The 21,131-nt window shown below is 36.7% G+C and overlaps 6 protein-coding genes across 7 annotated transcripts; 3 read left to right on the top strand and 3 right to left on the bottom strand.

Annotated features, from left to right (window-relative positions):
- LOC18591017 lies at positions 1,420-3,581 on the bottom strand. The gene is made up of 6 exons (XM_018127579.1): positions 3,495-3,581; positions 2,878-2,945; positions 2,583-2,790; positions 2,316-2,459; positions 2,083-2,224; positions 1,420-1,803 (listed from the first exon to the last, which is right to left on the bottom strand). The coding sequence occupies exons 2-6, from the start codon at positions 2,937-2,939 to the stop codon at positions 1,604-1,606; spliced, it is 756 nt and encodes a 251-aa protein (XP_017983068.1). The 5' UTR covers positions 2,940-2,945; positions 3,495-3,581; the 3' UTR covers positions 1,420-1,603.
- On the top strand, positions 3,503-5,833 carry LOC18591016 (protein FLC EXPRESSOR). Its single transcript, XM_007016911.2, has 4 exons — positions 3,503-4,056; positions 5,083-5,243; positions 5,337-5,419; positions 5,569-5,833. The coding sequence occupies exons 1-4, from the start codon at positions 3,566-3,568 to the stop codon at positions 5,719-5,721; spliced, it is 888 nt and encodes a 295-aa protein (XP_007016973.2). The 5' UTR covers positions 3,503-3,565; the 3' UTR covers positions 5,722-5,833.
- On the bottom strand, positions 6,520-9,695 carry LOC18591015 (transcription initiation factor TFIID subunit 15b). Of its 2 annotated transcripts, XR_001929490.1 has the most exons (7): positions 9,330-9,695; positions 9,063-9,174; positions 8,157-8,889; positions 7,738-7,888; positions 7,590-7,662; positions 6,898-7,110; positions 6,520-6,776 (listed from the first exon to the last, which is right to left on the bottom strand). XR_001929490.1 is itself a non-coding variant. In XM_018127578.1 (6 exons), the coding sequence occupies exons 1-6, from the start codon at positions 9,550-9,552 to the stop codon at positions 6,996-6,998; spliced, it is 1,407 nt and encodes a 468-aa protein (XP_017983067.1). In that variant the 5' UTR covers positions 9,553-9,695; the 3' UTR covers positions 6,520-6,995. The 2 variants fall into 2 exon arrangements, 1 of the variants encoding a protein (XP_017983067.1); XM_018127578.1 differs by having other exon boundaries at positions 6,520-7,110.
- Positions 10,464-13,326, bottom strand: LOC18591014 (glucan endo-1,3-beta-glucosidase 9). The gene is made up of 2 exons (XM_007016907.2): positions 12,822-13,326; positions 10,464-11,853 (listed from the first exon to the last, which is right to left on the bottom strand). The coding sequence occupies exons 1-2, from the start codon at positions 13,169-13,171 to the stop codon at positions 10,719-10,721; spliced, it is 1,485 nt and encodes a 494-aa protein (XP_007016969.2). The 5' UTR covers positions 13,172-13,326; the 3' UTR covers positions 10,464-10,718.
- LOC18591013 (ferritin-3, chloroplastic) lies at positions 15,318-17,783 on the top strand. Its single transcript, XM_007016906.2, has 8 exons — positions 15,318-15,697; positions 15,985-16,068; positions 16,160-16,220; positions 16,315-16,402; positions 16,977-17,038; positions 17,175-17,240; positions 17,350-17,413; positions 17,553-17,783. The coding sequence occupies exons 1-8, from the start codon at positions 15,372-15,374 to the stop codon at positions 17,600-17,602; spliced, it is 801 nt and encodes a 266-aa protein (XP_007016968.2). The 5' UTR covers positions 15,318-15,371; the 3' UTR covers positions 17,603-17,783.
- On the top strand, positions 18,217-20,577 carry LOC18591012 (cinnamoyl-CoA reductase 1). Its single transcript, XM_007016905.2, has 6 exons — positions 18,217-18,456; positions 18,562-18,734; positions 18,823-19,008; positions 19,112-19,274; positions 19,931-20,117; positions 20,232-20,577. Exons 1-6 carry the CDS (start codon positions 18,339-18,341, stop codon positions 20,374-20,376), a joined length of 972 nt encoding a protein of 323 aa, XP_007016967.1. The 5' UTR covers positions 18,217-18,338; the 3' UTR covers positions 20,377-20,577.

Raw genomic sequence — 21,131 nt, 5'->3', positions numbered from 1 at the left:
ACAAAGCGCGTATTCTACTGTCTGGCGTTCCAAGTTTTCAAACCCCTAAGCACTAGGAAAGCAGGAAAAACCCAAAGCTCTAGACCGGACAGAACCTTGCAAACCATGGTTTATTGTAATATTATAAGGTAATGAATAAAATAGAGGAAGGGAAAACAACAGACATCTTTTCACAATCTTAGAGGCTAATGTAACAGCAAGCTCCAATGCATGACATTAAATGAGCTTGGTGATTTGGAAGATTCGGTTCTCGAATTATGCATAGTTTTTTCATTTCTGAAAGAAAAAACGGTGGAGTCTAGAAGCAATGTTTGACAATGGATGGGATGGAAAACGAAAACTGACCTAGAAACGAAATTCAATTGCTTGAACAGAGTGGTGTTGGATTTCCAACGCAAAACATATGTGATTCAAACTTTACGTGGTAAGACTCTATCATCAACTCGGTGCCAGGGATTAAAAAAATAACAGGAAAGGAAGGAAGCAGTAAGCACTAAGCACATGATAACATGATAGATTTCGTTGCTGCAGTGCTAAGCTTTCCCTTCAAAATGCAATGAAAATGTTAAGATTAATTTGAGAATAATTACAACTTTCAACTTCTCCAACCTTGTTTTCTAAGTTGACGATTAAGCTACATCTTTAATTTCTTCATCAATGACTTTTGAATATTACGAGTCCCCTTTTTCTTTTCTTTTTTTTGTTCTTCACAAAGGTCAAAAGTCTGAAACCAACAAAAATACCACCCACTTTTTTTACCTACTTCATAAGAAAACGTAAAAAAGCTAATGTAAAAGATTGTTCTTGTTCAAACATGATGAAACATGCTGTGTTCTAAGAATATCTAAGCTTCATACCAGTGTTTGACTATTGAGTAACTATGCCTACAAAAGAATAAATTGTTCAAAGTTCAACCAACAAGGAATTAAATAAAATTTTGTTTGATTGATATTTTCGCTGTTTATTTTTAAATGTTTGCTTTCTAATTCATTCTTTTGCACAAAAATTAAAAAACAATCAAACAAAAGAAGCCTAAATGTCCATAAGCGACTAGATTCTTGTACATATATGGATAGAGATAATCAAGCAATCGATAGTCTTATCTCCGCATCCGAAATGAAGTGCAATGACAAATTGATTTCTTAATGTTGGCCCATAAATAAGCAAACTTGGGCCAACCCTTTGGTTGCTCACGCCCAGGGCGAGGACCCTATAAATTCCAGTCCAGTATGGATATTGTTTGTGAAGCTAGTTCGAAGTGACGAGTCTTTTTCATATTTAGTAGATGCCTCTAAGACTCTAACCTTGATTTCCAGCCCATAGTAACCCAGCAAGGCTTGAAAATGGAACTTAATCAGCAGAGAGAATCTTCCACTTATCATTTCCATGAGCAAACGAAAAGATGAACATGATAAAAAAGGCGTCCCAAAACTGTGCTATAGGGGATATGTCCATTAGTATCATCAGATTATTTTTAACACAAATCTGGCCATGTCAACCTAAGAGTAAAAATTAACAGCATGAAAAGACTGACCAACATTGTTTGTGATGTCATGTCTGTTCATGAAACAAACTGCTTGGGGCAGAGGAATCGGGCAGACCTTCAATTTCTGGTGGAGTCTGATTCAATGCTAATCAGCTGTACCTTTTTCTGGCTTGCAATCAATTTTCGCTCATTGTGCTTTTTAATCCCATTTCTGTACAGAACGCTGGCAGCAAAACGTGGTTTCTTACAAATTGGAGGCTGGGGATTGCTCCTCTCACTTGTTTTCTTTCTCAAGTATTCTGCAGTCTGTGCCTGAACTGTGATGAACAAACGTACTTACAATATTTTAGCATTAAAATGAATCTTGATCACCAAATATGCATATAAAATGAGAATCCTAAGTTTTTAGTTTATCATCACATTCACATTACAGGAACCCCATGCCTTGGTTGTCTACACATATAGAAGGACAATTTGAAATTCAAAACAATTTGAAACAGAAGAGGCTCATCATGTTTTCTCTGCACGCATGAGAAGTCCTTTCCTTCATCAATTTGAAGATTCAACATGATGTAGGAAGTACACATGAGACATACCAGAGCCTGACGCTGCCAAAGTTAGAGCAGAATTCTTAAGTTTGTTTATTTTTTCAGTAACTTGCAGATTTTCCAATGATTCATCTGTTTTGGACTCTGCAACATCATTCCCCTCAAGGCAAGATAGTGCATAGTCACAAGCCTACAATACCCAAAAGTCAAATTAGGATTCTCAAGAATCGAATATTATTTTGTACTACTAGCCAAGATGAACACGTTCATTTGTAAAGTACCTTTACGGCAACAGCATGAAAACCATTTTCTAGTGACTGCTCGGCAAAATTAAGCCATTCCAGATGTGAAACTTGCAGCCATTTTTGGATTTCAGACTTGTGATCGCGAAGAACCAAAGCCTCGTACCTCAAAGCCAAACAACTCTGAACCGAAAAACATAAAAAAGAGAAAAAGGAATTCCAGGACGGAAAAATCAGTGGATTTACAATAACAATGGCGATTATCGCAGAAAATTAAGGATTTTTCTTCTTCTTTTTTGTTGTAACCTCGATATCACCGATAATAGCAAAGGCTCGAACGAAGAATTCGAGAACGAAGAGCTGTTGATCCACAGTTTTGGCTGCAATTTGACGAATAACGGAGAGAGATTCGGATCTGATGAACTCTATCAAGTTCGACCGTGTTTGGATAAGCGATTTAACGTCTTTGGAGACGAGAAGGGATTTGAGAATCCGGAGAGAATCGTCGTTGAATCTGCCGGAGAAAAGCAAAAGAATTTAAAAGGTAATTAAAATCGAAATGATAGCTAAATGATGGAATCAATGGAGATTTGGGGTGAACTTTTTGTTTTCGATTTGGGAGCGAAAGAGAGAGATTTGCTGATCCACTCCGACGTCCGCCATCTCGGCCTGGAGAAGGAATTGGCGGGTAATGGATTAGTTTAAAACAGTTCATTTTTTAGTTTTTGTTGTTTATATTTTATTATTTTGATGTAAAAAATAAAAGAAAATAAGAAAAAGGTAATCAAATGGTAGAATTTATTTTTAAAAACAAATAAAATATTTAAAAAGTAATTCAATTGAATTTTAAAAAATAATTATTTATGTCACGAATTTACCGTTCAAATTCCGAAAACATATTTATTAAATAATAAAATTCTCATTGCATTAGTTCGAACTTTTGTCAATATTAATATCTTTCATAGAATCACATATTAATAAAGATTTTGATAAATTTTTATAGCATTTAGTATCGATTCACATTTTTAATTCAAAATATATATTTATTAATTAAAAAAAACTCTTATTTACTAAAAATATACAAATTTAATAGTTTAATTATATCTTTTAATTAAATAAAATAAAATTATCCTTTTTGAAAATAAAATGTTTATTGATAATTACATAGATAAAATAAGGTTAATTAATAAAATAAAAAATTCTAAATCTGATACTTACATAAATAAATCGCAACTAAATTTCGAGGAAATAAAAACAGCGACGGAGGTTGTAAACGACTGGGGACCAGCATGGCCGGCCGCAACCGCCTTCCACCGCAGTCATCTTTAGCCCGTGCCATCCCCGAACGCCACATCACTCACCACCACCTCGAAGACCGAATCTCCATCCAACACCGCGAGATCCAATCACTCCTCCTCCACAACCAACGCCTAGCCGCCACCTACGTGGCGCTCAAGCAGGACCTGGCCCTCGCCCAGCAAGAGCTCCGTCACCTATGCGCGGCCGCTGCCAACGTCAAAGCCGAGAGGGACGCCGAGGTGAGGGAGGTCTACGAGAGGTCACTGAAGATGAACGCCGAAGCGCGCGCCGTTGACTCGATGAGTGCGGAACTGGCTCACGTACGGGCTGACGTACAGAAGTTTGCGGTGGACCGTCAGGAGCTAACGGCGCAATTGGAGGCGGTCAACAATGAGTTAGCCAAGGCAAGAGCGGAGACGAAGCAAGCGGCTGTAATTAAGGCGGAGATGGAAGCCGTACGCCAAGAAATTCACAAAGGAAGGTAAGTTCTCTGCAAAATTACATTTTTTTCGTAAAAAATTATTTCTTTTTAATTCTGTTACTTTGATCCTATTATAGAGATGGGTTTTTTTTTTTTTCTTGGAATGGAAATTTGAACAAAAAATTAGTGTTAATTCTAATAGGAATTACGCATGGTGTCATCTCTATGATGCTTCTAGTGGAAAGAATAGTAATTGAGGAAAGGGAAGGCAGGAATTTGAAAAGCAATTGTTTTTTGGATAAATGAATAGCAATTGTCATGTCTATGATACCACTGATACACGAAAGGCTAAGAGCAAACAAAGTAATCCTAAGAATCTCTTTGGTTATTGAACTACAAGATTGAAATCATTAGTATTGGATTTAATGGTTCAAATTACTAGTATTAGATATAAGTTGCCTTCAAAGTGTTTTGAGAATGAGGAACTTATGGCTCTTAAGCAACTCCTTTCATGGATGAAGATGAGTTATGCTTTTACCATCCTGGTCCCCTTCTGTTAGATGGATATGATTCAAGGGATACCCTTATGCTACTTCTCCGGGTTTGGCAAGGAGGGCTACTAGTATTTTACTGATCCAACTAGATTCTGCTTTGAAGATAATTATGTTAGACATTGAAGGTTCTCGGTTGAGGATGACCTGAAAAATGCAGTATGTGGAACTGATGGCTTTGTCAAGAATGGCATGTGATTTTCGTATAGCCATTTCCTAAGCTGCATTTGAGTCAATTGTTGATTTTTGTATTTGGATTCAACCCAACTGTTTTTTTGACGTTATAGATTTTAATATACATTATTATTATGAGCACAAGATTGTAGGATGTTGGTGAAAATAAGAACTTAGGAAATCATAACCGTCTAACACATTGAGTAGCAGCTTTGTATGCATGTAGTTGATGCAAAGAGATAGTGATGAAACCAGGATTTTGAGTGAACTTCCACTGGAATGAATTGTGAGCCAATTAGTAAGTCGTAGAAAAGCACAATTCATGTTAACCTGGTAAACATATGTTTTTGGTTGTGATTAGGTCTGCTATTGAACTTGAAAAGAAGACGCATGCTAGTGACCTTGAACAACGTCAGATATTGGAGAAGAACATAATCCTTGTGACTCGGGAAAGAGAAAAACTACACGCAGAACTTGCTAGTGCAGAGAAGAAAGCAAGGGCGGCAGCTGCAGCTAACCCAAGTAATAATAATCCCCCTCTTTTAACTTGCTCCCTTCCAAGCATAATCTCAACATCCTCAGATCAATTCCTGACCTTTTCGTGTTTGCATTTAGGTCCTGCATATAATGGAAACTATAAAAATGTTGATACCAAGTATGGAGGAAGTTCGTACCCTGATACGTATTCCATGCCTCTGGTATGCCCCTGTTCATATTTTGTTTTTATCGGTATACACTGGATTCGAGTAAGAAACTGAGCAAATGTGGATATATATATTTCTTGATTGATTGATTGATTATGTAACAGTGTTCAATGAGATAAATGCTTATTATTACTTGATTGCAGGGTGGTTCTGGTCCGGAATCTGTTCCTGGGACGAGATTCACAGCTGCTTTCGAGGGCCAAGGATCCCATACACCTTATGAGAATCAAACTAGTAAACAATTTGTGCCGAATTCGGTGCCAATTTATACTGTTCCAAACAGTAAAACCGAGTAGTTCATTTATAGGCATTTTTTAAAATCCAAACCAAGTTGTGGAAAGAGTTACTTCTTTCGCAGCTGTAAAAACGAGCATGGGCAATGATATTAAAGGAGACCAATTTAATGCATTTTTTGCAGTAAAGTTTGTCTCTATTAGCTAAATCAGGTGACGTTTTTCAAACCACTTGGGCCTCACCTTGTATGGTAAAATTAACAAATGCAATTCCATTGATAACATTGAAACATTTGGAGCTTAAAAGCAACCATTTAGAAGCAGAATACAAGGAGATAATGCCTAAACAGTGAACTGCTAAAGTACTAAAAGCACACTATAAACATAAGATGCCGGACAGGATCAAAGTTCAATTCGTCCCATTACTCATTGGAAAAGCTAACCAACAGAATAACAGACATGCCCAATGTGTAGTAACGCTACAGCTCACAGTTACAACCAGCAGATCATGAAAGGCCATAGCAAACTCTCAAAAACTCTGCATCTCTATTCTCATACTTGAGGAATGCGAGGGCAGCCACACCAAGAGTAGTACATCATCAAATATGCCATTTTTAACCACTTACCACCGTACCCAACCATTTACTAAATCAACAATGTACACAATGCATGCACCATACACAGCTATCACCATTTTTAATTTAACAAGTGACAACAATCTCAAAGCCCAGATCCCAACCTATTTGCCAACATAAAATCATACAGCCTTAATATTTTGACATATTTTGGGATAGATAGGCCGCCCTAGAAGCATCCAAAATCTAATTCTTTTTATTGTCCAACAGATTAATGAGCTTGAGATTTCAAAAGGATAACAAATTTGACATTCACTAATAGCAAGCACAATTTTCAATAATAAGGATTAGCATGCATGCATGCATGTAATTTCAAAGCTTGTTCCACCACACTAAATGAGGAGACAGGCAATGAAATTAGATCCACTACCAAGGGTCAATTCCCAAACAAAAGGGTAAATGTGTGATTTTGAAAGAGCAGCACTCACCTGAAATTATCAACCTACCTTAGCAGCAAGCAATTTGGAGTTAATCCACTTGCCTCTATCAAAAGATTCACACAAATTCAATCAATCCAAAGCCTAGAATAAAACCCCCTCCAGCTAACAGTAGACAAAGGAGAAAGGAGAAAAAGGGGTATTGCCCAGACAAGTGAACAACCTACCTCTTAGTCTCCTGTTCAAGAACAACCCCGTGAATGGAACACAACTACAACCCTTAGACCACAATTCTTAGTACATAAACTATTCGATGCTGGAAGTCTCAGTATGGGCGTGAACGATTTCCACCATAGTGATGTCTATCTGGCCCAGAACCTCCATCTCTATAATTATCCCTGCGCCTGTCCCCACCACCTCCGTAGCCACCTTTACCGCCCCTGTCACATAACAAACAATCATAATTTAGCTTCAACAAAAGCAAAATTTAATTAAGCAAAGAACAACTTCTACTTGGTAAAAATAGTAAAGGACAAGCAAAAGAGGCAATCTAATGCAATCATAAGCAAACCATGAAAAAGTTTTCAAAGACAAGACCAGCAGAACCATAGGCAGCTGTCTAAGTAACAGTACTATAGGTGATCATTTGAGAATCCAGTTTCATAAGTAAATGAACGCAAGCAAAATTTAATAAGCAGGAATTCAACGTGGCAACATAAAATAGAGATTGAGAAATGATGCTATATCACTAGGCATAATATCTTCAAAAATTACACGTTGAAACAAAGCATCTAAATGCAATATAATGAACTCAATCCAAAGAAGCTCAAGGGAACATCTGAACTGCCTCCTGTCAGGAAAAAGCATCTAATAAAATATTTAACAAGTTAGAAAGATAATCAAAGGGTTAAAACGATACCCATGATCATATACTTTTGGTGCAGTCTTCTCTGCCATAGCCACACTGATTGTAAAGCCTCTCATGACATGATCTGAGAAAAAATGTTCCACGAGGGTGAGGAGAATTATTGAAGGCAACTAAATGAAGAAAGTTTGTAGGTAAGTACCGTTAAAGAAACCGCCAGCAGAATGAGCAGCCTGAGGATCTTCATAAGACAAAACTGCATCGCCTTTCTGGTTTCCTTTCTCATCAGTGTATATTTTTATATTCCATGGCCACTGATCTTTATAACCACGCTTCTGCTTAATTCTTCCAACCTAAACAAGAAGAGAATTACTAGAATCCTAGCAAAGATACCACAATTTCATGCAAAATACAAGCATCACTTGCCAATAGAGTCCCATATGTAAAAATGCTCCAAACTCCATCAAATCATGGAACTAAAGAATAAAATAAGTTTCAAAGAAAAATTATCATAAATCACCAGATACAGGAGCTGGAAATAAAACAGAAACACCAGAATGAAGTAGATCACAATTCCCACTAGACAGCACACTGATTTAAAAGATAAGAATTGGCCATTACTTGTCCAATGCCGCCAAAAAGTTCTCTTAATTCTTCAATAGTAACATCAGGTGGCAAATTTGATATGTATATTCTTGAGTTGTCACAAGAATCTCCACAGTTGCCGTCGCACTGCTTGATCTTAACTGGTGCATCAACAGGAGGACCACCATAACCACCTCCCTGATTTCGAGGACCACCAGACCCATACCCACCTTCATATCCACCAGGAGGTCCACCCCGACCACCAGTCCTCGCATCACTCAAGCCCTCACCACCATAACCACCTGCAGGGCCACCATAAGATGGAGGGTATGATGTGGGTCCACCAGTATAGCTTGTGGGAGGAGGGACTGCATCCATTCCATAATTTGCATTCCCAACATATGCATTAGGAGCAGGTGGATAGTTTCCACCAGCAGCACCACCATAAGAATGGGATGCTGGAGGAGGAACTTGACCATAGGCACCATCTTCTCCTCCTTGATTACCTCCATAAGAACCACCTCTAGTACCCCCACTTCTATTATCATAATTTCCACCTCTACCTCCATCGTAGTTGTTGTTCCTCCCACTATCATAACCACCTCTACTTCCATCTCCTCTACCTCCACGATTACCACCATATCCCCCACTGCTACCTCCTCTGTTATAACCACCACCACTGCCACTACCACGATCACCAGCACCCGCAGGAGAGGGTGCACCGCATTTGTTACACTCAACTCGTCTTGCAAAGTTCAAGTTCCCACAGCTACAGAGACATATACCAGTTTAAAATACACAAATTCAGACAGCTAAGAGTAATATCGAAATTTCAGCAAACCAAAGCTTAGATGTTTATGACTACTTAACAGTACAAAATCCATAACAGATGGGAGAACCTCCCCTAATAGCAAATCAAAAGGCAGAGAAAAGATAATTTACCTGGGGTTTGGGCAATGCCAATCACCATCTCTGCCGCCTCCACCACGGCCACCACCTCTTCCACCGCCACCTCTTCCACCACGGTCCCCTCCTTGATAGCCTCCACCGCCTCCTGCAAAATCCAGATCCAATTTCTTGAAAAAAAGAACAAAGCTAAAAAGGATCGATCTTGAAAAATCCAATAAGACCACCGCGAGAAAGCTACAGTCAACAACGCTAACCGAAAAGTCAATAAAAAAAATCCACTTTAGTAACGAAGATATTTACCTCGATTTTGAGAACCACCACCATATCCTCCACCTCCTCCCCTACCTCCACCTCGGCCGCCGGGACCTCCACCACGTCCACCACCACCCCCTCCATAACCACTGTCCCCTCCATATCCTCCATAGCCACCACCACCACCACCTCCTCCTCCTCCTGCGTAACCTCCACCATATCCACCGCCATATGAAGGCTGAGCAGCTTCCCCTCCGTCTTGACCGTACATCCTTTAACGATGTATCTAGGGCTTCTAGTTTTTCTTATTCCTCTTCAAGAAAAAGCGAGAGAGAGATTTAGGGCGTAATAAAAATTATGTGAAATGCGTGGTAGTATCGAATAAAATATAAAGGCTGTCTCCAAGACCATCGCTTTTTTTTTTGGTTCTCTTTCTTAGCCAAACGAGGGACTAATAGTTTCCGCTTTTTTCCTTCTGTGCGGTGACTCGCATACAATTCCTTGATCAAACGGTTCTGATGACTTCTGCGTGGAAAAATGATGGGCCTACATTTATTAGCGTGATCCTTAATTTAGAAGGCTTGCATACGTGCATATCGATTTTAAAAATTTTAAAAATCTAAATAATTAATTTTTTTACAAAATAATTAAATCAATTAAATTACACTTTTAAAAATTGAAATAATCTAAATAGATTTGCGTTTTATTCGATTTGATAGGTTTAATTATCTTTTTAACATTTTATATTTATATTATAAATTAATAATATTTATACACAAATATATATTTTCTATAATATATCATAATGTAATGATCAATTTTTTTGAAATTGATTAAAATAATTGAACTGAATCAAGTAATCGATTAAAATTAAAACTAAACAAACTGAACCGAATTCAATCAGTTTTAATTGATTTATTCAGTTGAAATCGATTAATCCTTATGTTCACCTCTGATTATTTGCTTTTGTTGAATAATTTTTAATTGGTTTTTAATTACGCTTTTAGTTCTTTTCTTTACAATTGACTAATCTTCTGTCTAAAACAGACTATAAAGGTTGCATGAAGGGAATGGTATACTCCTGTGCTTTTCATGCAAGATGACTCAAACTCTTTAGGAGGAAAAGTAACACTACAAACTCAAATTTTACCAAGCACAATCAAGAGGGATAAACAGCAAAAGAGAAAGGGAATGTTGAATGATCCAAATCTTTCATGTCAAATCATCACTTTGATGCTATACTTGGATTGGAAAATCTTTTCAAATGAAAGGGTCAGAAACAAGCTCAAAATGAACTGCCAATAAACAAAATTTGGAGGTCAATTTCCATTTCCCTCCATCCTTCTCTTGCAACTGGAAATCAGCAACAAAGAAAGCTTTGGGACTGATCCAAATGGCATACATCACAAATACCACAGCAAAAAGCCTGATGCAACTTTAAAAGCAAGGAGGATCCGCAATGTGAAATACCAATAAGCATGCAAAGAGGTAGGGCATTAGCAATATTATCCGTTGAAAGACACATGCCTCATGAATAGAAGTTGAATGAGAAGTTTGAAGCTCAACAAAGAATCTGCAGTTACCAACCGACGGATCAACAGTGGTGACAAGACCTAACCCCCCAAAATCACAGCTGTCTGCCCTTTGATCATGCTGCTGGTAGTAGCTATTAAATGCATATGATATATTACCAGGCCAACTGATATTGGAACAGGAACCACCAGGAGACAGCACAGTACAATCAGACACAGAACACGCCTCCAAAGCACTTGCAGTTGCATTAGACAAATCTTTGTTATTGTTTACAACACACCATTTTGAAGGAAGGTATTCAACAAATTGAGCATTCACAAGGTTTTTTGAACCCTGGCCAAAGTTAACATGGTACTTGGCTTGGCCATCAAATGTGAACACACCCCAATGTCTTTCAAAATTTCCAGAGGTTATGCTTCGTTGGTCCTCATCCAAGAGGCTAAATATGAATGTTTCTATTGGTGGATTCCGAGGTCTGAGCGGAGTTCCTGTTTTGCTATGAAGGTGATCAACGAGGCCTTTCATAAATGTCTCAGCAACAGATGTGTTTGCATTGGCTGCTCCATCAGTAGGCCAACCAATGCGTGCGACAACTATATCCATTTCTGGAAAGCCAATCTTTGATAATGCAGTAACAAGGGTATCGTAGCTTAAGTCAAAGCTGTTTTTGTATGTTCTATGGCTGTCATTATGAGTGCGCACATTTTCCTTGAAAAGAGAAAAGTCGAGGGATATGTTCTTGTTCTGTTGGAAACTTATAAATGGAGAAATAGTCACAAAGAAAGGAGAGTGACGTTTGCTGAGAAATGTCAGTAGTTCGATCATGGTTTTGTTGAGGTCAGTCCTGAAGTGTCCTTTTGAAGGCAGGCTGGATTCTGCCACGAAGGTATCAAAACTACATGGAACAACAACTTTAACTTCGCTTCCCAAGTTTGCTTTTGTTAAAGCTGCTTGGATGTTCATGGCTGCTCCAATGACAAAGGGGTGAAATTGCTCACCATAACTTTGGAGAAATGGTTCATCTCCAACAGCAACATACCTGCAATAGGTTCACTCAGACATAGACACAGAAAAAGAAAAAACTCTAAAGCAAAATCTATTATATTAAAAGAAAAAAAGAACTTTACTCAGGAAAAAATGATCCCAATCCATAAAGATTAGACAAAATTTTACCACTAGCAATGAGAAGTAAACCCTCAAATAAAGGTGGAGTTATTCTTGAAGACAAAATGATTAAGAAATAACACATAAGCACAAATACTTTGCATCACTATGTTGTTTTAGATGGTCATTTATTCACAAAATCATTCAACTGAACTAAGATATTGGTTTGTCCTTGCGTTTCATTGCTGTTTGACCTTCTAGCAGGAAAAAAAAAATTCCCAATGCCAAACCATAGAAGTTTGACAGAACTTAAATATGTTTGTAATGAAGAAGAGAATTTTGGTGCTAAAGACATAGATATGTAGAGACCAAGCCAATAGGAAGAATCTTGATCATCAAAGACAAACCCGATGATCAAATTTCAGCCACACAGCAGAATCTTTAGTGGCTTCTCTAGTTTTTCAGGCCAAGGTCTCTGGCTTCCATGCAGCTTGCTTTTAATATGACTAATGTGTAAGAGACTAATATGCTAAAACCAAATCAACTTCACAAATATGGTAAGAAAGCACTTCAAATTTAGTACTACTAGTTTTATTATCTTTAAATTGATAGCTTTCATTCCTCCTGCTTTGATGGACTACAGCATTTCACTCAAGCAACCAAATTGTAGCATATAAACCACTCAAAAGAGAAGAAAAAAGATGAAAATCAGCTACTCACCTACCCAAAATTTCCATTCCAAACCCTAACATCAAAATTAAATGAAGATCCTAATGCCCAAACAAGAAAAATGCATGCCCCATTATCAAAAACAGATACAAATATATGCCTCAAAACCAAACCATGGATTGAAGTCTAAATCCGAAAAGCAAAAGAACCAAGCAGGGGGAGCAAGAAACATACTCAATCCGAACTCCAGCTCGACCATGAGAAAAGTAGCGGGTGACATTATCATGGACCCAACTCTCAGCAGCTTTCCTGGAGGAGTTGAGAGCTTTGAGCATGGAATTAGGGATGCCCGCGGTGACAGCAATGTTGGTGCCAGAGAGAGCTTGCAGCACGAGCGGGTCGGCATCAAAGAGCTTGACTTTGGAGACGTTGTTGGACTTCAAGAGCTCCACCACCTTGGGTGCCAGGAGAGGGTGGGAAGACATGGCACCCCAGTTGACCCCAATGGCTCCAGCTGTAGACCCAAGGAGGCATGGAAATGTGAGAACCAGGAGCAGTATTAGGAAGAGATTTTGAGGCAGCATACGAGTGTATTGACAAAAGCTTGAGGGTTTTTAGTTGGTGTAGTGAAGAAGAAATGAGTGTGCTCTGTTTTTCTTGGTGGGCTTTTTGCTTTCAAGAAATAAAGCTGGTTCTTGCAACCATGAATGCCAGTGCGCTGCCTGTCTCCTTTTGTCTTTTAGGATTGTTTTTTCTTGCCCCTTTTTAGCTCCATGTACTTTCTGTATTTTTCTTTTGGGTTTTGATTAATGTCATTTTCAGTACTTTTTTTTCTTTTTATTCATTCATTTTTTTTTTCAGATTTTATCAAGAAATATATCATTTTTTCAACAAATAATTTTAAATTCTTTTTTCATTGAAGTTACTTATAAAAAAAATTCAAATTTTACTTTTTTAAATATTATGCACCAATTACAGAATCAAAATACACACACGTAAAATTTTATTTTTCACTTCTCGTCTCATTTTTTTGTTTATTTTTTCATTTTGTGATGTTCTAAAATGAAGTGTTTTCTTCTATTTTTATGAATTTTATGTTAAAATCATTTAAAAATAAAATTGATTATTTTCTATTTCTTTATATCTTTTATTTTAAAAAGCCTTAAAAGGACTTTTTTTTTAAATCAATTTTTCTTTTTTTTTATGTACTTTTTCAAAAATTCAAAGTGTGTCAACCACCTTGGTTGAATGCATTAATTTCAAATTGCTTTAATAGAGAGACCACTTCACTTGATTTGACTCCACATTTGACAACCTGAGAATTATACAGTTAGTTGTCAAAGTAGATAATTGGCATTTATTAGGGGAAAGAGATAAAAGAAGAGAAAGGCATAAGACAAATGGGCAATACCATTTTACATAAAAATCTCAAGGAAAAATAATAGGGAAAAGGGTATTTAGGAATGATTTAAAGGAGAAAAGGAGAGTCTGAATAGTTTTCACCTCACATCCTTTGATAAACTTGACTAAAGTTAGAATTTTGACCAACTTTTAATGATTTTATATATAAAAAAAATAAAAAAAAATCCTTCAACTGTCAAAAACAACTTATTTTTTACATAAATGTAAAAAAAATTAATTTCATAGAAAACGAAAGGTTAAAAAAAAAATTATAATTGAATGACACTTGTCATTCAATTGAAGACTCAATTAAAAAAAATAAAACATCTTACTTTTATATATATAATGTATATAAATACTAATTAATGATTTTATTTTATTTAAAAAACTTGGTAAGGTAAAAAATCATTTTAAGTAATCGGATTCTAAAGTCCAAATGTTGCAATGGAAAAATGAATTTATACGTAAAAATTAATTGTAGTTTCTGTTTTTTGGTTTAAAATTCATTATACTTAAAAGTGATTTTATCTTGAATATTTAGATTTGCGACTTCTAAAAGATTTTAAATTTTAATTATTAAAAACATTCTTTCGTATGTTTTATGGAAATATGAAGTAAAAAAAAAAAAGATAAAAAGCTTATAGAGATTGATACCTTTTTAAAGATAAACTACATTAATTTTTACTATTTTTCATAATAATTACACGTAAGTTTATTAATTTTTAAAATAAATAATTTTTTTAAAAAATAATATTTTGACACATAAATTTTATTGTTAATTAATTATCAATATTTTTATTAAATTGATGAAATGATAATATTTTTAATTTAATTTAAATTTTATTAATTTAAAATTATTATTATATAAATTATAATTATTTTAAAAAAAATTTTCTCCATTGGTCACTTGCAATCCGCGACACTCTCCAAGGGAGCTCAGGATGCTCCCCAAGGAGATCCAACTGTACGATAATGTAAGGTAGCATCGTCGACCAACTTGATAAGGAAGAAAAAAGAAAAAAAATAAAGATATTTTAAACTTTTTTATTATTTATGGAAAAAATTAATATAAGAAAAATAAAAATAAAAAACTTGAAAAACTATTTGAATTTTGAAATGGGAATACACTTTGTTAAAAAAAAAAAAATCCAAAATTAGTAAAATCACTATCCTCAGGGAAACTGGAACTTGGGTCACGCGGACCACGAGCCCGCCACGCGCCCTCTCCACTTTAATCAATCCTAATCGTCCACATATTTCATCATCAACGGTCAAGAATTCCCCAAGCCACTAGATATATCCTCTCCCTCCGCGTTCACCTCTGCCACCTTCGTCGTTTCATCTCCATTTCCTCTCCATTCAATCTCTTCCTGGAAAACAAAAATGCTTCTAAACAAATCTTGTTCTTTCTCTCCTTCTTCTTCATTCTTGCGAAGGGAGAATGTGGGTTTATCTCGTCCGTGTTCTTCGTTGAAGTACTCAAACGGGTTGATACATGCTGTGAAGTATCCACAGAGGAAGAATGGTGGTGTTGGGGGTGTCGTTTTGGCTTCAAAAGAGGCTAACAATCGATCCGTTTTGGACGTAGTGTTCGAGCCATTCGAAGAAGTGAAGAAAGAGCTTCTTCTTGTCCCTACTGTCCCACAAGCCTCTCTAGCTCGCCATAAGTACACAGGCCAGTGCGAGACTGCCATTAATGAACAGATCAAGTCAGTTTTTCATGACCCTTTCCTTAGCTCTGCACTTCCTTTTCTTATTCTAATCCTTCTGTTTCTTGTAATGTTTTCATTTCCACGAAAACCATGAAATGCCCAAAGATTGAAAATGAAAAGTAATCTGCCGCATGCATTCCTTTTCATTAATCCTTTTGGAATTTTTGTCGCCTTGAATCTGTCAATATTTTTTATCAGTAGAAGAAAAACTGATTGGGGCCTCTTTATCTGTTGAAGATTCTGCTCATAATCACTAAATAAAAAGCTTTTGTTTACTTAATCAGTGTGGAGTACAGTGTCTCCTATGTGTATCACGCCATGTACGCCTATTTCGACAGAGACAATGTTGCTCTCAAGGGCTTTGCCAGGTAATGTGTTGTAACCAAAATCTTCCAGATATATTTGGCTCTTATATATACTATTTGTTCAGTCTTAGGTAGTTCATTTTTGTGATTACAGATTCTTCAAGGATTCAAGTGTTGAAGAAAGGCAGCATGCCGGGAAGTTGATGGAATACCAGGTGAATGTTGCTGTGCATCAGATATTCATATTCGTTTAATTTCTAAGCCTTTCCTGTCTCATCATGCTTTAACTCATTCGGTGCTCATTATCAGAACAAACGAGGAGGAAAAGTTCAGCTGCAGTCCATGCTGATGCCCCTATCAGAATTTGATCATGCTGAGAAAGGCGATGCACTTTATGGTTAGTTTTGTGTTTTGGGCATTGATAAATGATATGGGTGTACATGAATCCATGAAGTTTGCAAATGAACAGCTCTTGTTTGGATGTTGTGAACTTGTGGTAGTACTGTGCTTGCTTGACTACATATGAATTTCCCTGCTCTCTTTGGATGAATAAAATAGCATATGCCCAAAAACAAATGTACATAAGAATTTGATTTCTACTGATGATACATCATATAGATAGCATGGATGAAATCATGCAACCCAAACCACAATTTTATTGCAGTAGTACAGTAATGAAAGCACTCATGCAAGATAAGACACTTAGGGAGTGGGGGGAGGGGAAGGGGGGAAGAAGTTTTTACATATTGTGAACTCAGCACTTCTGTGCCCTTGCATTCAAGTCTTTAACAGATAGTGCTGCATGACTGCCATTCATATGCAAAGAGGTCTGTACAAGAATTTGTATAATTAACTTGATGAAATTGATATGCCTCGATGTCAATCTTTGGCTTCCTTAATTACTGCAGTTCTTTTCAAGGTGTTTTATCTTTCTCCTTATTGGTACTAATGTCTTACAATTTTTGTTTCAGCAATGGAACTTGCGTTGTCTCTGGAAAAGTTGAACAATGAGAAGCTTCTAAATTTACACAAAGTACATCTCTTTTTCTCTCTTGAACCCAAAGATAAATTTCATTTTGCCTTAGCAACTTTCATATGGAATCATCAGTAGTGTTTTTCATGCAACTTATCACATGAAGCACTTAGAAATTACATTCTTAATCTTACAGATGGCTAATGAAGTAAACGATGTGCATCTGGCAGACTTCGTTGAGACCGAATTCTTGACTGAACAGGTGAAGTAACTACTCACTCTTCTGCTTCTCCCTTAGAAGAATATCATTCGTCAGTCATCTGGTTATATTAGTTTTGCTTACAATGAACCAATTTCTATCTTCCATTTAGGTTGAATCCATTAAGAAACTCTCAGAATACGTCTCTCAGTTGAGGAGGGTGGGCAGAGGACATGGTAATTCTTAATTGCATTGTTTCATATCATAATACAATTTGAAGAAATCATTTACATCATGCCTAAACACATAATTAAGGTGGACCCGGAGTTCGGTTTTCCAGTGACTTCAAATTCTTTTGCGTTCATGGTGTTGCAGGTGTTTGGCACTTTGATCAGATGCTCACCCATGATCTGTTGGCTGCATGAGGAAGAATTACAGAATAAACTTTAGTACTATATCTGTTTTCCCTCCCCCCTTCAACTTTCCCCATGTGAGAGTGAACTTCCTGAAGTACTTATGTTGGTTATGTTTGGTAGTAGATTTTATGATGCTTTCCCAAACATAGTTCTTAATGAAAAAACGAAAGGCCATTTCTATATGGTACTATATCATACAATTACATGTGATTTGGAGATAAAGAAACGGAATTGATGAAAATTTACAATGTTCGTGAACAAAATATTTCGTAAAATAGATTTTCAAAATATTTCAATTTCGTTACTTTTATCTACGAATCAATAAAATGAAAATATAATAACAAGAAATTCAATCAAAATTGAAGTACGATGATAATTTTCACCTTAATTTCTATTTTCTTTTTTAAATATTTTTAATGTTTTAAAAATCTTAAATAATAGTCTTGAAAAATTAAATATAAAAATCATTGAAGCTTTCAAATATTAAAAAAATTAAAAATAACATCAGAAGCAAAGTTATTAATTCCAAAACACAAGAAAAGAAAATCATGGGTACCGGGCCACGGCCCATTAGGCAGGAAAAGCCCAATTCAACAAGAGAAATTGCTACCTCTTATCGACGGTCTTATCTTAAAACCGACGGAAAAGCCAAAAAGAGAAAGAAGAAAACATCCCGAACTTTCAACACTCCATCAACAGTCACTCAATCTCCAGTGCTGGAGCAGCGAAGATAATCGGTTTAGAGATGTCGACCCATGGGGAGGTAGTGTGCGTCACCGGAGCCAGCGGCAGCATTGGCTCTTGGCTCGTCAAACTCCTCCTGGCTCGCGGCTACACCGTCCACGGGACCGTCAAAAATCTCAGTTACTTCATTTTCACCTTTTTTTTTCCGAATTTTCTTCTTTTCCAAGCCTTCCGATGAAGAATTGAAGCTAATTTCATTTTCTTCGACTTTTTTGCTGTTGCAGGGGATGAGAAAGAAACGAAGCATCTGGAATCTTTAGAAGGAGCGGAGTCACGTCTCCGCCTCTTCCAGATCGATCTCCTCGATTATGATTCGATCGCCACCGCGATCAACGGCTGTGCTGGCGTCTTCCACCTCGCCTCTCCCTGCATCGTCGACCCAGTTCACGACCCTCAGGCATACGCGCGCTCGCTTAACTAATTATATTGTTTTTTTCAAATTTTAGTTGTAGTAGATTATAGTTACTCTTATGTTTGTTTAACAGAAGGAGCTTTTGGATCCTGCAATTAAAGGAACGCTCAATGTACTGACAGCTGCCAAAGAGCTCGGCGTTAAGCGCGTGGTCGTCACGTCTTCCATCTCCGCCATTACGCCCAGCCCGAACTGGCCAGCAGATAAGATCAAAGCAGAGGATTGTTGGTCTGATATCGAGTACTGCAAGCACAATGAAGTAAGTATTTGTTTTTCTTTATACGGCTATGTTGTTATGGAACCTTGTAAGGAAACTATGGGGCTGATCAATAATGGATTTTGGTCATTGTTGGTTGAGCTAGTTATGGTATTCAATTTCTAAAACACTAGCTGAGAAGGCGGCATGGGAATTCTCCAAGGAGAAAGGTTTGGATGTGGTGGTGGTTAATCCAGGCACTGTGATGGGTCCTAATATTCCTCCAACCCTTAATGCTAGCATGTTTCTGTTGTTACGCCTTCTGCAAGGTAATATTCTTCACAAGCTACATTGTTATTAGTTTTATTTTCCGTTCAAATGGGCAGAATTGAATAAGATTCTGTAAGGTCTATGTGTTGCATTTGATCAATCTCAAAATTCATCTCTCTAGATAGATGGAATTTTGTGTTCTTAGTTTGCCAATTGATTTCTACAGAGTCCATATTAGTTTGGTTGTTGTAGATGTAAGAAATTGGTTTAGACCTTATTTGTTTGATGTCAATTGGTGTAAAACTTTTACTGCTTGTTTGAGGCCAGGTTGCTCGCAGTATCTTTGGATGCTGAGTGACATATTAGTTCACCATTTTGCACCATATCTGGAAAAAGTACCATTAGCATGAGATGCAAATTAACTTCTTGTTAAAAGAATAAGCTGTTATCATGCATCAAACAACAAGCATGGGGAATTTTTGAGACCAACGTGCAGTTTTGTAGTTTACCTTACTTTTGTGGTAAAAGTCTTGCCATTTCTGATCATCTGATTGAGGCCTGAAATAAATGTTCACATTGAATCATAACTTGCAAGTATCGGATGCTGTCTGTAACGATTTGTGCTGGGGAGTTTGCATTTAATTCATCTCTTTTCACTAATTTGTTTTCCTCTTCTTTGAAGCTAGAATATGACAAAATGATTCTCTTGTTGCAGGCTGCACAGACACATATCAGGACATTTTCATGGGATCTGTCCATTTCAAAGATGTTGCCTTAGCACACATCCTGGTGTACGAGAACTCATCAGCAACCGGAAGGCACTTGTGTGTCGAAGCTATATCTCATTACGGTGACTTTGTCGCCAAGGTTGCTGAACTTTACCCTGAATATAATGTGCCCAGGTAACGGCTTCATGCTTCATGCACCTATAAAATCAATGGCACATGAGTATCTTTCTTCAAACTTTCCATAGTATCACTGCCTCCAAATCCTTACTTACGTGCATCTTGGTGTAGATTGCCAAGGGACACTCAACCTGGACTGTTGAGGGCTAAGAATGGATCTCAAAAGCTGATGGACTTGGGGTTGGAATTCCTTCCCATGGAGCAGATCATCAAGGATGCTGTTGAGAGTTTAAAAAGCAAGGGCTTTATTTCATGAAATGTAACTTCTGAACTGATAACCCTTGTTGTATAATTAAAGAGTGAAAGACTTGTATGAATAGTTGAAATACCTGTATGAATAGTTTCAGGAGGAGAGACAGACAGTTGTAACAATAACTCTTAAAAGACATATCTGACAGAAAAGATGGTCGCTTCTCCATTAATCCCAGATTCCACAAGGTAAAACATTATCCTTCTATTTTTTCATCGTTCGATTTTTAACTCGTCATACCTGTTTTACAAGGTCGAGAAACACATCTCTCCCTTACCTAATAAAAATATTTTTACCATCACATTATAAAAATATCAATAAAAAATATATTTGGAAGGAAGTCGCGGAAGGAGGTGAAAAATTTATTTTCGGAAAATTATCTTACTCTCATAGAGGACGTAAAATAATTTTTTTAGATCAATGAGTTTAATTTTATTTTATAATTTTTTCTTCCAAACATGATATAATATTGAAAAGCTCTTCGGAAAAACATTTTTGGCACATTTGGCACGGGGAATAACGAAGCCATTCCCCTCTTATTGCTTTTTCATTTGATTGGTTTTTGAGGTGAGGAATAATCATTCCAAAGTAAAGGTTATTCCTCAAAATCTTGGTTTAATCATTCCCCGCCGTCTCATGTTAATGGTTACTCCATGACCATGGAATAGAATCAAAAATTTATTGGACAAAAAGATCTTTATTTATTGAAAATAATTACAACCTACAAAAGAAAATGAAAATGAAAAATAAAAAATTTAAAT

The sequence above is a fragment of the Theobroma cacao genome, chromosome 9 (assembly GCF_000208745.1).
Source record: "Theobroma cacao cultivar B97-61/B2 chromosome 9, Criollo_cocoa_genome_V2, whole genome shotgun sequence".
NCBI classification, from domain to species: Eukaryota; Viridiplantae; Streptophyta; class Magnoliopsida; order Malvales; family Malvaceae; genus Theobroma; species Theobroma cacao.
The sequence above is the reverse complement of the archived record's forward strand: the minus strand, read 5'-3'. Positions and strand labels throughout refer to the sequence as shown.

Excerpts from the sequence above, each read along its gene's own strand:
- LOC18591016 (XM_007016911.2), top strand. The coding sequence starts at position 3,566 with ATGGCCGGCCGCAACCGCCTTCCACCGCAGTCATCTTTAGCCCGTGCC. Across the intron at positions 5,244-5,336 it reads GGCAGCTGCAGCTAACCCAA|GTCCTGCATATAATGGAAAC; the intron begins GTAATAATAATC and ends GTTTGCATTTAG. Across the intron at positions 5,420-5,568 it reads ATACGTATTCCATGCCTCTG|GGTGGTTCTGGTCCGGAATC; the intron begins GTATGCCCCTGT and ends ACTTGATTGCAG.
- LOC18591013 (XM_007016906.2), top strand. The coding sequence starts at position 15,372 with ATGCTTCTAAACAAATCTTGTTCTTTCTCTCCTTCTTCTTCATTCTTG. Across the intron at positions 16,403-16,976 it reads GAAAGGCGATGCACTTTATG|CAATGGAACTTGCGTTGTCT; the intron begins GTTAGTTTTGTG and ends TTTTTGTTTCAG. Across the intron at positions 17,039-17,174 it reads AGCTTCTAAATTTACACAAA|ATGGCTAATGAAGTAAACGA; the intron begins GTACATCTCTTT and ends TTAATCTTACAG.
- LOC18591017 (XM_018127579.1), bottom strand. The coding sequence starts at position 2,939 with ATGGCGGACGTCGGAGTGGATCAGCAAATCTCTCTCTTTCGCTCCCAA. Across the intron at positions 2,225-2,315 it reads TTCATGCTGTTGCCGTAAAG|GCTTGTGACTATGCACTATC; the intron begins GTACTTTACAAA and ends TGGGTATTGTAG. Across the intron at positions 1,804-2,082 it reads TTTGGCAGCGTCAGGCTCTG|TTCAGGCACAGACTGCAGAA; the intron begins GTATGTCTCATG and ends TGTTCATCACAG.
- LOC18591014 (XM_007016907.2), bottom strand. The coding sequence starts at position 13,171 with ATGCTGCCTCAAAATCTCTTCCTAATACTGCTCCTGGTTCTCACATTT. Across the intron at positions 11,854-12,821 it reads CGAGCTGGAGTTCGGATTGA|GTATGTTGCTGTTGGAGATG; the intron begins GTATGTTTCTTG and ends AACCTATTGCAG.
- LOC18591015 (XM_018127578.1), bottom strand. The coding sequence starts at position 9,552 with ATGTACGGTCAAGACGGAGGGGAAGCTGCTCAGCCTTCATATGGCGGT. Across the intron at positions 8,890-9,062 it reads TGGCATTGCCCAAACCCCAG|CTGTGGGAACTTGAACTTTG; the intron begins GTAAATTATCTT and ends ATGTCTCTGTAG. Across the intron at positions 7,889-8,156 it reads TTTTTGGCGGCATTGGACAA|GTTGGAAGAATTAAGCAGAA; the intron begins GTAATGGCCAAT and ends CTTCTTGTTTAG.
- LOC18591012 (XM_007016905.2), top strand. The coding sequence starts at position 18,339 with ATGTCGACCCATGGGGAGGTAGTGTGCGTCACCGGAGCCAGCGGCAGC. Across the intron at positions 19,009-19,111 it reads AGTACTGCAAGCACAATGAA|TTATGGTATTCAATTTCTAA; the intron begins GTAAGTATTTGT and ends TGGTTGAGCTAG. Across the intron at positions 19,275-19,930 it reads GTTGTTACGCCTTCTGCAAG|GCTGCACAGACACATATCAG; the intron begins GTAATATTCTTC and ends CTCTTGTTGCAG.